The following is a 12,461-nucleotide window of genomic DNA, read 5'->3' as shown; positions in this document are numbered from 1 at the left end:
AGCAGAAGGGAAAAAATAGCTTTTCTCTAGGCTTTTAAGGGAGAGGACAAACTGCAGGGAGAAGTGATATGGGCATTGTTTTTGAATGTCTGGACAAGCTGCATCTAATCTCAGACCATTGTGGCATAAAACGGTGCCTTAAAAATAGCATGTCTGCTTGTTTGCTTTTATTTAATAGGGAAAATAGTTTTGTGCCAACCATGCTGCTAGAAATGAGAGTGGAGCTGGGTGCCGAGTGCTGCAGCCGCTTGAAGTGATGTCCCTGTTCTGGGAAGGTGAGCCACAACGTCCCACAGGACGCCGGCTCTGATGGGGTGCTGTGTCCTGCCATTCAACACCAATGACTGCAGGACCCGAGCAGCATCTGAATGATTCAGCTAGATACAAACTCTGCAACCAAGACAGCACTAACATGAGTGTTTTCTTTATCAAGGTTGCTTGTGCGCTTGGAGATAAGAGTCCTTCAGGAAGCTTCAGATTTAAGAGTGGCTTTTTCTTGATGTATCTAAATTGAAAGCTTTAATTGAGCACATTGAAAATATCCCCTTGAACAGGATGTACTGCTCTGTCAAGACAGAAGAAAAGAAAAAGGTGGGGGGAGGGAATCAGTCACTTTCCTTTGATGGAAAACAAGAAACCAGGAAGAGACGTCTGTCTCAAAGCTGCTCTCTCTGATGCAGGATGGAACTGCTGTTAGATCTTCCCTAACTTGTGTACCAGAGTCAGGCAGTTTTTACAACCCTCTTCTGAAGTGGCAGCTATAGCCTGGTGTCTCTTATGCACAATATCCAAGGAACTTTCTGCTACTTGTAGGACCAAGGATGAGTGACAAAGCCATGAAAATTCTGTGGAGGTGACAATGTGGCCTCCAGTAGAAACCCTTTTTAGCACACTCTACCTCTGAACTGACCAAAAAGGCGCCTCTGAGTCAGATCAAAGGTGTTGAGAGGAGTACAGGCTGTTTGCTAGGAGGTTGTTTATACCTGAGCAGTGATTTCTTGTAAGGAGAGCCTGATTTTTGAGCCTTCAGACTCGTTCCAAGAGGTTGGACTGAAGGAAATGAGCAAGCATTTACGGAAAAAGTGTTCTTAAACTTGGGAACAGAGCACATCCTGACAGTGGGAATTAATCAAAGCTTGTTTACAAGACCTATTTTTAGCATAAAAGGTTATCATAAACACTGCAATAAGCATTTGCCATTATAGTTCAAAGTTTCTCATTGATGAATAAATTCTACTTTGGTGGTTAAAATTTTTTTTCAAAGTAGAGCTGATTAAAAAATACCTACCAATACTGTATCAAAATTTGATGCAGACTAAGAAATACTGCCTTGGGCCAATATGAACAGTGGATGCCCCATCAAATGGGGACATGGGACACGGTTGCTGTGTTCCTGGTTCTGCTATAGCTCTGACAGGGAGGACACTCACTTTTCTGAGGCTCTCTGACGTGTTTCAGCATCTCCTGATTTCACCTAGGCAGGGATTCTCCCTCCTTTATAGCCTTGCCAGTGCTACATGAGCACAATCTTGGCTAGGATCCATAAATCTAACTCTAGTATGAACAGTAATATTATAGCACTTCATTCTGCTGAATGTGTTATTAATTTATAGTTCAACTGTCATATTTGCAGTCCACTCTGCTATACTGTTGTGGTGCCTGAACTGAGATACTCTCATTAGTGGAGGAAAGACTGAAAAAGTTGTTGGAAAAAAAACAGGAAATGCATCCTTATTTCAAAATTTAGTTAGCAGCTATTACAAAAAAAAAAAAAAACAACCAAAAAAAACCCCAAAAAACCAACCAACCAAACAAAAATAACCACCAAAAAACAAAACACAAAAAAAACCCCACACCCCTAAAAATCAGGGTAAGATCTGGAACATTCTGGCAAGTCTACATGGGGTACTGCTACCCAGATAAAATGACCTCAGACCTACTAGAAACCAAACCCCTAGCTCCTTGTGCTAACATCCCATGTCCATTTAGTCCCAGCTTTCCCAAATGTTTTCCATCTGAAGCTGAATTTTCCTAGGCTAATGCTCCACTCCAGCCCCAAGGTAAACTAATGAAGCAAATTTAAAGCAAAATGGAAGACAATAGGGATTTCTGGGAGCAGCTTGCAGTAACCATGCCTTTATTTTTTTTTCTTCTGCAAAATAGACTCTTTCTAAAGCAAACCAGATTTTTGCTACTGGCAGTAACTGAATTGTTTCTGATGTATCAGTCTCCTAATGTGTGTATATCCTCTGTGTAGCTAGTGATTTTCACAGGAGAAAGGGAACAAGCTACAATGCTGTAACTGCAGCCATATGAGGGACTGCTATTTATTATTTATATTACTATAATTATACTGTTACCTGATACAAGGCATACTCAGGCCACCACAGAGATGCCCAGAGTATTTCTTTGCTGCAGACTAAGGATCTTCAGGTAGCTAATAAGCTTCAGGGGTTTAACACAGATGACACCTTCTGGGACTGTGTTTTTGCAGAGACCTGGACCCAGCAGGAGACCTGAGTGCCTTTGGTGCATTATGCTGCCGGTGGATGCTCATGGGGACAGGAAAATAGATGGGCAACAGCAGCACAGTGAGTGGCCCATGGAGGTACTTGTTACTTGCCTTCACGTGCCTGATAGTGCCTACAGCTCCCTTGATAGAGCTGCTGGGTCTTTGAAATGTGAGCATGCCTATTAAGTACCACAGGTATCTGCCTGCTCCCCTTGCTGCTGCGGCCGGGCTGCGCAGGAGGAAGGAGGGGATGCAGTGGGGTTTATCACGTTACCAGGGAAGCTGGAGGGTGTCTGCAAAACACCTTGGTCATGCCTTTGGGTTGTGTGAGCGGGGGTGTACAGCAGCACAAACCCTCTTCCCTCCAGCTGGACAAAGGTAATTTTAACAAAAAAAGCTGAACTGTGATCCCACAGACCCCTGTAACCACGTGCTTTAAAGCAGACTATATCTTTAAGTGCTGTGCTCAGCTAGGACGTTAACGGTTTGAGCCTGCAGCGCTGATGTGAGTGATCCTATGTCCTCTCTAGTGCTTGTATAAGTAATATAATTTATATACATGGAAAAGCAAACTTAATCATCTGATAATACAAGTAAAGTGTTTGTCTTTCGCTGTTGGAGGCATTTAAGAATACAAATGCTTTGAATAGCCTTCCTGCCTTTGAATGGTCATGTTTTGTTAATGCAAACTTAATGAGCTGGGAAAAAAAAATGGAAAGGAGGGTCTGGGGTTACAGCTGAAAAGTCATTTTTTTCTCTGAACCCACACTTGGCTGATTGTCTTGGGCTATAGCCATGATCCCTGCTGAATAAACCATTTGTTTGCTTCCGGAAAAGTAAAAAAAGACCCTTGACATTCTTTACACAGCAGAAACAAGCTTGGGAGCAGATGGTCACTTACCTCTTTTTTTTCTTTTTTCTTTTTTTTCCCCTTCCCTAAATGTCATTATGGTCAAAGTGCGTACTATTCAAATATATTATTGTGTATTTTCTGTATTTTAAATGCTAGCTGTGATGTAATTTCCTGAATTCAGTTGCTTTGTATTGAGGAGGAACTGGCCTCTGTCTGTGTAGTTAGAACTGTAGTGCAGGGACACCAAATGATAAATCCCCAGCCTGTGCTGGTCATCAGAAGGTGTCTTCTCTTCCCTGCTACTAAACGTTCGCCTTGATAGGCAAAGGATGATAAACAAAGAGCTCCCAGTGGCTCTGGGGCCCAGTCTGTTCCACTGTTGGCAGGGTGGGTAATGGGCTGCTGCCAGGGAGGGATGTTGAGCAGGGGGAGGATGCAGCAGCCAGCATCGTTTTGGTAACCACTCATCTGTTCCAAACAGTGGCTCGGTGGGCTCTGCATTGCAAATGCTCATCCCTCTGCATTTGCTCGCTGACCATCCTTAGGCACTACCAGATGCACTTGCAGGAGGTATATAGATCAAACCCATGCTTTAATCATAACGCATTAATACTTCAAAGTAACAACCGGATTAGTTTGGCTCAGCCTCTTCCCTATCCAAAAAAATACCAAACCCAAACCACTTCCAATAATGTTTTACAAAGCAATACCCCATTCCTGCTTCTAGACTTCCAAAATGAGTATTTCAACAAGAAACGTGAAGGGAAACGATGAATGGGCTGTTTCAGGGAGGAAAAGAAAAAAAAAATACTTTTCTCAACTGCTAACAGTATGTGTACTAGAGAACAAAAACTGTATGCTGAAATTGCAACATTAAACCAACAAAGAGCAGCAGCTGAGTCCCACTATTTTTGTGAATAAAGCTGATGCAATTGCAGCCAGAGCCTCTGGCCAGCAAAACCAGTGGTGGGTCCAGCCTGGAGCCCTCTTGTGCTGCCAGGGAGGGGCACAGAGAGCATCGCTGCAGCTCCTCTCACATCATCCTTGCTGCTTTGGGCTATGAAGCACCTTTGATCTAGATGGGACTTAACCACAGCTTGGTATCTTCAGCAGTGCACAGCTGCAGCTGGTTATTCTTTATGCTGAGACAATAATGGGGTTTTACATTTGTTCTTTTGCTTTCGGCCCCCGAATTTAGAGGCTTACCATTATGTGTATTTGCAGTGACTGATCACAAATGTGCAGGCTAACTGACAAAACTGTAAAGATAAGCTCTCCACAGCATGTCTGAGGTACACAGACCAGATGCAATATCTGCAAATAGTTTTGTAAAAAAGTAATCCCAGAAGTTTCACATAAAACACGTCAAGAAATTAATGGGCCAGCTCCTACACAGAAATTTTTTGATACTAGACATCTACAAATCCTCTCCTGCAGGCGGCTTATTCGTGGAGCTGAAACATACTTCGAAGTGTAGAAGGGAAGGCAGGAGTGCTGAGTGGGCACGTGGGTGACTGGCATCAGGAGGAGCAGCATCTCCCCCTTCCTCCCTGCTTGTGACTTTGCTTACTTACTGCTTCCCATCGCAGGAGATGAGCAACACGGAGCACACACAACAAGAGGGCACAGCAATGCCATCAATTGTCTCCAGAGCACAGGCAGAAAGCAACAGGAAACCTTGTAACAAAAAAAAAAAAAAAAAAAACCAAAAAAAAAAGCTTTAATAAATATTCTAGCACGGTCTTTAAGATTTCAGGACAACAGTGGCACAAGTTTCCCGAAAATGGATAGGTGCACTGGGTTCATGAATCTGCGTAGGCAAACACACGGGGTGTAGGTGTAAGTGGGGCCTGAGGCTCTCCTCCTTGGGGACAGGAGGAATGTCACTGGGTGGTGAAGTGTGACAGTCGGGTGGCGTGGTGCATAGGGAGTTCTGATGGCTGCAGATGGAAAAGCAGGTATCGGTGGGATGGATCTGGTTTTCCCAGGAATATTGAGTTTTATGGGGTGAGAGATTCTCCGAAAGGATTTCAAGGGAGTGGTTTTCTCCTTTTTCTACTAAAGGCGGTGTTAACAGACGTTTCCATACGGAGTGCGGGGGTCCACACAGGAGGCACACTCCATAGGAGCAGTACTTGAACTTCGTAGAGAACCTGACCTGATGGGAGAGTCTTTTGTTAGATGTTTGTTAGCAATGCCCAGATTTACTCACCTTCTGTAAGATTTGCCCTATACCTTGTGCCTGCTAGGAGGTACAAAGGTTGTGTGTGGCCAAAAGAATAGGCACAAAGAAGATGTGCTTCAGTTTCTAGGTATTATATAGGTGTTATGTACTAAAAACATGTCTGGCAGACACAGGCTAGGGGTGAATAGAGGGCCTGTTGCATTTGCCAAAAAGTTTAGAAAATGCCTTTCTAGTGACAAGCACATCTCTTTCATACACTGTTTAGAAGGCCCCGGCAGAAGGGGTTTGCGGAAAGCAAATACTAACAGCAGAGAAATACTTTGTTGCCTTGTAACTGGATGCGCTTGTGTTGAAAAAGGCTGGGTAGGGTGCTGGAGACTTTATAGGATTTTTTTTCTTTTTTTCTCAGTATGTGCTGACACTGAGAATGAACTAGAGGCAGACCAGCAGATGGACCACTTGTACCTGAAAGCTTTGGAGGGATTTATTGCCGTGGTGACACAGGATGGAGACATGATCTTTTTGTCAGAGAATGTCAACAAATACATGGGTCTTACCCAGGTAACTTGTTCCCTAACACTTTCCTGTCTCTGTAACACAATTCCTAGAAACGAATCCTATGCCCAAATGCAGAAAAACAGCTGCCTGTCACTGCGAAAAAGACTGGAAATAAAATGTCTTATTTATCAGGCAGGCACCCTGCACACCAGACCACAGTGGGGGCTTTTCCCTCTGCCTTTTTATCAAAGTTGTAGTGTCTTTGGGGACTGCAAACTTGCCTTCCTAGGTATTACTGTAGAGAGGAGAAAAGGCTTTTTATTCAGCTTGTGCCTTAGACTATGGGACAGAGGTGACAGAGCTTTTCTTTTAGGTCCACCCTTTTCAGCTTTGTGGATTTTTTTTTTTTCCTTCTGTGTTGAAAATAACCATTGGTGTTGACTGTTAACTGCACTGTGCAAATCCAAAACTACGGAATTGTTCTTGGGAGAAAATAATAAGTTATGCATAGGCTAGACAAAGAGAGGGTCACAGGACTTGTGTCTGTGGGCATCCTGTCAATGCACTTTGAACGTGACCAGTTTCATCTGAATAGGTGGTATTTAAAACCAAATAACTGCTATCAGTTGCTTTTATTTGGCTAAGTGTAGTTCTTACTTCTGCACAGGTGGAATTAACTGGACACAGCATTTTTGACTTCACTCATCCATGTGACCATGAAGAAATCCGAGAGAATCTGAGTCTGAAAAATGGTAATAATGACAATAAAAGAGTCACTGTTTGCTTTTTAAATAACCAAATGAAGTAATTAGCTAGCAGTAGAGATCTGTTAGTCAGGGTAAAGGGAATTTTCATTCTTAGAGTAATCATTAACTGTTATTCAATGCTTTGCAGGTTTGTTTTCCCAAATAATTGCTTAAATATAATAAGACTAAGAACTGTTCGTTTAATGTTTTCCTTTCATCAAGACAGACATAACGTTTTCACTTGTAGCACTTTGCAAAGATTTATGTGCTGCAAGCTAAAACATAGGTTTGAATGCACAAAGTCCTATTTAAGTTCCACTTAAAGTTTTAGGTCTGAGCTCTACAAACTGCTCTTCAATGGTCCATGCATCTTTGATGGTCTCTGCAGGTAAATCATTGGATGATTATTATTTCTGTTGAATCCTTCATGCTTGTAAGTAGAAGAAAATAAGAATCAAAACTGAGAAAACTCATTTGCCACTGTCCTCTTACAGGTCCAGGCTTTGGAAAGAAAAGCAAAGACATGTCAACTGAGCGTGACTTCTTCATGAGGATGAAATGCACTGTTACCAACAGAGGCAGAACTGTTAACCTCAAGTCTGCCATGTGGAAGGTACCATATTTGAGCCATAACAAGCAGGTTTGGTTTCACAAGACATTTTGGCATGTACAGAAATTACATTTTAAGTTTGTTTCTCATTCAAAAAATCATCATTTCAGGTTTTGCACTGCACTGGACAAGTTAAAGTGTACAACACCTGTCCTCCTCACACTCTGTGTGGGTATAAAGAGCCTCTTCTCACCTGCCTTATAATAATGTGCGAGCCTATTCAGCATCCTTCAAACATCGATATCCCCCTGGACAGCAAGACCTTCCTGAGTCGCCATAGCATGGACATGAAATTTACCTACTGTGACGACAGGTAAACTCCACTGATTTTTCCTTTTCATAGGTGTTTCTGTCTTCTTGAATGAAACAAGCAGTCCCTCCAAATGTCCTCCTGTGTGGACCTGGTAAGCAAGGACTAGAAGGAAGTACAGTCTGTTACCAAGGCTGCTGTTCAGTGGCTCACCTCATCCACATCAAATCTCAATTCAGGCAAAATGGTACTCCTGCTGTGTTTCCTCCTCCTGCTGTGTGAGGAATTAAAGTTCACTGGCAGAAGATGAGGCCACTTAGAGCCATAAGCATTGTCTTCTTGGGTTTTAACAATCTGAATCGGAGTACGCAGGGTTTCTGCTCTCATTTTTTAGAAAATATCTCAAATGCCATGCCTTATGGACCTTAGTCAAGGACTGGTTTACAGTTGGTTTGCCCGGGATGGTATTATCAGTTAGTTGGGAATTACTTTATGCTCTAGATTAACTAAGAATTTCTAAGGCATCCAGAGCATCTGCAGCTCTGAATGGGGTTCTAGGCTCTTGCTCAGTGAAAAGTAAACACCTTTGCTGGTTATCTATCTGCCACTTTTAGTGGTGAAATGAATGGGAGGGGAAGATACTGAGTCAGGCAAGGAGCTGTGTCCTCCACTCCCCACACTTCCCTCTTGAGTGGAAAAAGTGGAGATCCCCCTAGTCTCCACCTGTCTGATTTCCCCTGGGTCTCCATGGCATTTCATACCACCTGCCTCTTTTCCCTGTCTACATTTTGTGATAACCATTTTCCCTGCTTGCAAGTAAGCCAGAGATCCCTTCCCATGAAGTGTCTTCCTGTTCCCCATCTCCCCAGAAAGCTCTGTCTGTACTACTGTGCATTTGGTGCTTGGTGTTGCGTTTTGGGTTGGTTTTTTTCATTTATGAGGTCCCCCCTGAATTTAATATGAAGTTTTCTGTCTAATGAAACTGGTCTCCTGAAATTCAGAGGAGCTCGTAATTGCTGAGGGGCTGTCAGTGGTATATAGGTATGCTCACATTTTATGCAAAAAGTCATAGGATTGAGATGTTGGGTGGGTTTTTTTTCATCCTTCAGTGTTTTTTTTTAAAACTTGTATTATGCAAGATTATTATTTTAAACAATGTGATGAAGCAACCGTATAAACTAGCAGTGTTAGCAGCTGTGGATGAAAGTGAGATTACAAGTGTGAAACTTGTGACTGACCTTCTTCTGACCTCTCTGAGAATTTTGCAGCTAGTGTGCTGTAACTGGAAATGTCCTCTGATGTAACCGCAGTAAATCAGACTTCTTTTTTTTTTCCATGTTAAGACTTTCAGGATAAAAATATTAAGATACCAATAGGATTTTGCTGCTGAGGAGGGAAGCAACAATATGGTAGTGACTCATTATTAAAAGCAATGTGCCTTGGAATTAGTGGGGCCATTCAGTGGCCGGGTGGAGGAGAATAACAGAGGATTTTGCTGTATTGCAGCATTCACATGTCTCTGCCAGACTTAATGCATAAGAAATTATAAATGAGAATTAGAGGAACTGTTACTATCCCATTAAAGACACACATGCGTATTTTAAAAAGAATGACATATTATGCCCTGTCTTAAATAGTGGGAATTGATTTACAGGGAAACTTTTCACGTGGCAGTGAAATACAGCAGCTTCCTCTGGAGGATTTAACTTGTAAGGAACTTCATGGTTGTTTTGTTTTGGCATTTAGTTTTGGTGGTTTTTTGAACCAGGCAACAAAACGGCACATCTTTTACTAGATAGTTTTGGTTGGATACTCCATTCATGTTACTGAGATTATGATAAAGCTGTAAAAAGCCAGCCAGGCCAGAGAAGGAAGAGATGTCACAAACCTTTCAGGTTCTTCCCAGCAGATCCTCCTGGCTCTCCTTTTCCTCCCAGAGGGATGCTGATTTCACTCCAACAGGCGACACATCACTAGACACATAAAAATGCAAAACACTCGGCTGTTCTTATCAAATTTGGTGCTGCTAGACAAATTGCATTGAAGGAGCAGCTTGTGCCAAGAATGTAAATCCAGGCTGAGGAGCAGAGGAGGAAAAGCAGCATGTGCCAGTCAGATGCCTAAACCCTTTTCAATGTGCTCTGGCCTGTCTGCAGCGACACAGCAGGGCTGACACAGCTCATTTCTCTGTAAGAGACTGTGTCTTTCCAGTTCAGGGCTGGTATCACTGAGAGCAGCGTGCCTCCTCTACCAGGCTTCTGCAGCAATCTGAGTATCCCCTTTGGAGTTCATCTGGTGGGGATAAGTCTTCTTCCAGGGAGCATAAAGTTTTTGGTTTTGAAGCATTTGGTTAAAGAAACTAGAATTTCTGAGGAAGTACCTTAATGAATGGCAGCCATGCTAGACCTTACTAATGGAAGCATCTACCTTCCGCATGAAGCTTAACTGGGTGCAAAAGAGAGCTGTATGTGAAGCTGAAATTCAACCTTGCGGAAAATCAGGATCACATCTGTCATCTCCTTAGGAAAGCTCATGGTCGCCATCTATCACAAAGTAACATGGAAAATATAGGCTGGGTACCTTTCAGCACTTTGTGACAAAAGCTAGTTGGCTGACATGAAGTGCCTAGATTCTTTTGGCTTTTCCTCAGGAAGGGTGCAGGACAGATGCGAAATGAAGCAAGCAAGACTGGCCATCCCTCATTTAAAATGTGTGAGACACTAGCCCATATATTTTGCTTTCTAAAAATAATTTATATATGTGGACCTATGACTTGCCAGTGGTGAGGTGGAACACGTTTGTATTCTTGAAACAGCTTTTGCAAGGTAATCAGCCTGCAAAGAAACGTTTGTGAGATATATATAATAAAAATAGGTTGTTCTGTTCAATGCCTTCTTCAGCCGTGCCTGGAGAGCGATTTAAAAACGTTCCCTTGTTCCACTTATCTTGGCTAAGTGGTTTACAGGAAGGATTATTTTAGCTGTAATACGGAAATGCTGATCAGTGGTACAATTCAGTAATCCAAGTAAGGATTTAGTTCAGCTGCACAATGCTTTTGTGTTGGGGAAGATTGCCAGTGAGGGTGTTTCAGTCAGAAAAAAAAGGCAAGTCTTTGTATGGAGGCAGTTTTCTTACCTTGGTGGTATAGCTGATGCTTGGCATTACCTTCCTGTGCAGGGCCATGGGGGTGACAGGTAGATAGAAATAGTGGCAATAAGTTTCTGCGATGGAAAAATCCACAAAACAAAAGTGAAAGTTGTATCTGAATTTGACAGAAAACCCCAAAACTACTTCAGGCGCCCCAGCACATGCAGTCTCAGCCTTTACGTTCATGCCTACCAAAGGAAAAACCATATGCAGGGTTTTGGTGGGGAACAGGGTTTTGAAAGCAGGGAGGGTGATGTGGCATTGTAGGTGGTGCTGGCTTTTCACTTGCACCCCTGCGACCACCCTGGGGTGCTGGGGAGGGGAGAGGGAAGCGCTCTTTGCCCATAATTGCTGTGGGTAGCATGCATGAGGGAAGAGGATAGGGAAACAAATCTGTTCTGCACAGCGTGAGATGTGCAGGCAGCAGCTCCAGAGGCTGCATCACAAACCAGTTCCCTGGCGCTGGCACACTGAAAAGCATATGTTCTCCATTACTTTGAAGGCATGGCTTGCTTTGGGGTATTGTATGCTCCTGGTTACAGGAAACCCAATTAGTTATACTCTTTTCTGCTTTTTCTTGATTGGAACATTTCAATGGAAGAGTTGAAGAAGAAAAAGGAGCAATGGAGGATGTAGGATGCTTCAGAACAGGACGGTGTTGGCTCCAGTTAGGTTTCTCCTGATAGAAGTGTACGTGTGAGATCCAGGCTGTGCCCAGCTGAGAGGAAACAGAGTTGTATTGTGCTTCTAGTTATGTCCCTGTGAAACAGAAATATGCAGGCACAGGACCTTAGAAGAGGATTTAAGTCATTTTACCATCTGACCTATATCTGGGGAATATTTTCAAATTAGGTGAGAATGCAAATAAGCATTTGAAGGGACCTCCTGTCCCTCTGTTCCCTGTTCAGGGGGAAAATGCAGTATGGCAACAACAGTGAAGTGATGATATCTGAAGCAAAGATCCACATTTGGCAAAACTGGCTTTTGGTATATGTCACATTACAGAAAAAAGCATGACCAATTACTTCTGTTAATAACAAAACTTTGATTTAGATAGACCAATTGAGTTGGAGAGACAGGATCCTCGTCAAGTTTTTCATGTACCCATCTAGCTTTTTTGCCTAGCAGGGCAGTTACACCTGACCAGGCCAGCCATCCCTCTGAGGAGTTGGCAGGGGTCCCAGGACTTTGCATTTTATTCTTTTCATGGCCCTGGGTTAGAGTAGAAGAAGCCATAATTATTTTTGAGAGGAAATGTGGGTTCTTGGCAGGATGGCCACACTGCCCTGTTGCCTGCTCCAGCAGCCTGGCAGTGCGTTACCCCAGGCATAATGGCTGTGTTGGGCTCCCCCCCCCTCTTCGTTCTGCTTAAAGTATAATTTTGTTTGTTTGTTCCCGTCAAGACCAATTTAACTTCAATAACTTGGTAACAGTTTGAATACAGAAAGACTTTGTTAAGAGATCCACACCCTCACACACACAGTCCACACACAGCCCGATGAATACACACCCAGCTATTTTTCTATGAGCAGTAAACATTACAGACCTCCTTCACAAAGAGCCTGACTTCTCAGTCCTGATGGTTCTTATGATACAATTTTAACTCAAGAAATGGTATACAATAAAAAGCTTTGTGCTCCTATAAAGAGACAGAAAAGCC

At 42.9% G+C, this 12,461-nt stretch overlaps 1 protein-coding gene across 7 annotated transcripts in view; it reads left to right on the top strand.

The window, feature by feature from the left end:
- The window catches only part of EPAS1 (endothelial PAS domain protein 1), a 79,132-nt gene that overhangs the window by 47,853 nt on the left and 18,818 nt on the right, over positions 1-12,461 (top strand). For 2 of the 7 annotated variants that reach the window (XM_080408295.1, XM_080408296.1), the window contains exons 3-8: positions 2,495-2,591; positions 5,960-6,111; positions 6,716-6,800; positions 7,120-7,182; positions 7,289-7,407; positions 7,515-7,717. In XM_080408295.1, coding sequence (XP_080264421.1) covers positions 2,495-2,591; positions 5,960-6,111; positions 6,716-6,800; positions 7,120-7,182; positions 7,289-7,407; positions 7,515-7,717 — 719 coding nt within the window. Of the gene's footprint in view, positions 1-2,491; positions 2,609-5,959; positions 6,112-6,715; positions 6,801-7,119; positions 7,183-7,288; positions 7,408-7,514; positions 7,718-12,461 lie in introns of those variants that run through there. The other 5 variants (XM_080408297.1, XM_080408298.1, XM_080408301.1 and 2 more) reach the window with 4 other exon arrangements.

The sequence above is a fragment of the Falco punctatus genome, assembly GCF_963210335.1.
Source record: "Falco punctatus genome assembly, chromosome: 12".
Classification (NCBI taxonomy): domain Eukaryota; kingdom Metazoa; phylum Chordata; class Aves; order Falconiformes; family Falconidae; genus Falco; species Falco punctatus.
This window is presented reverse-complemented; position numbering and strand designations above follow the sequence as displayed.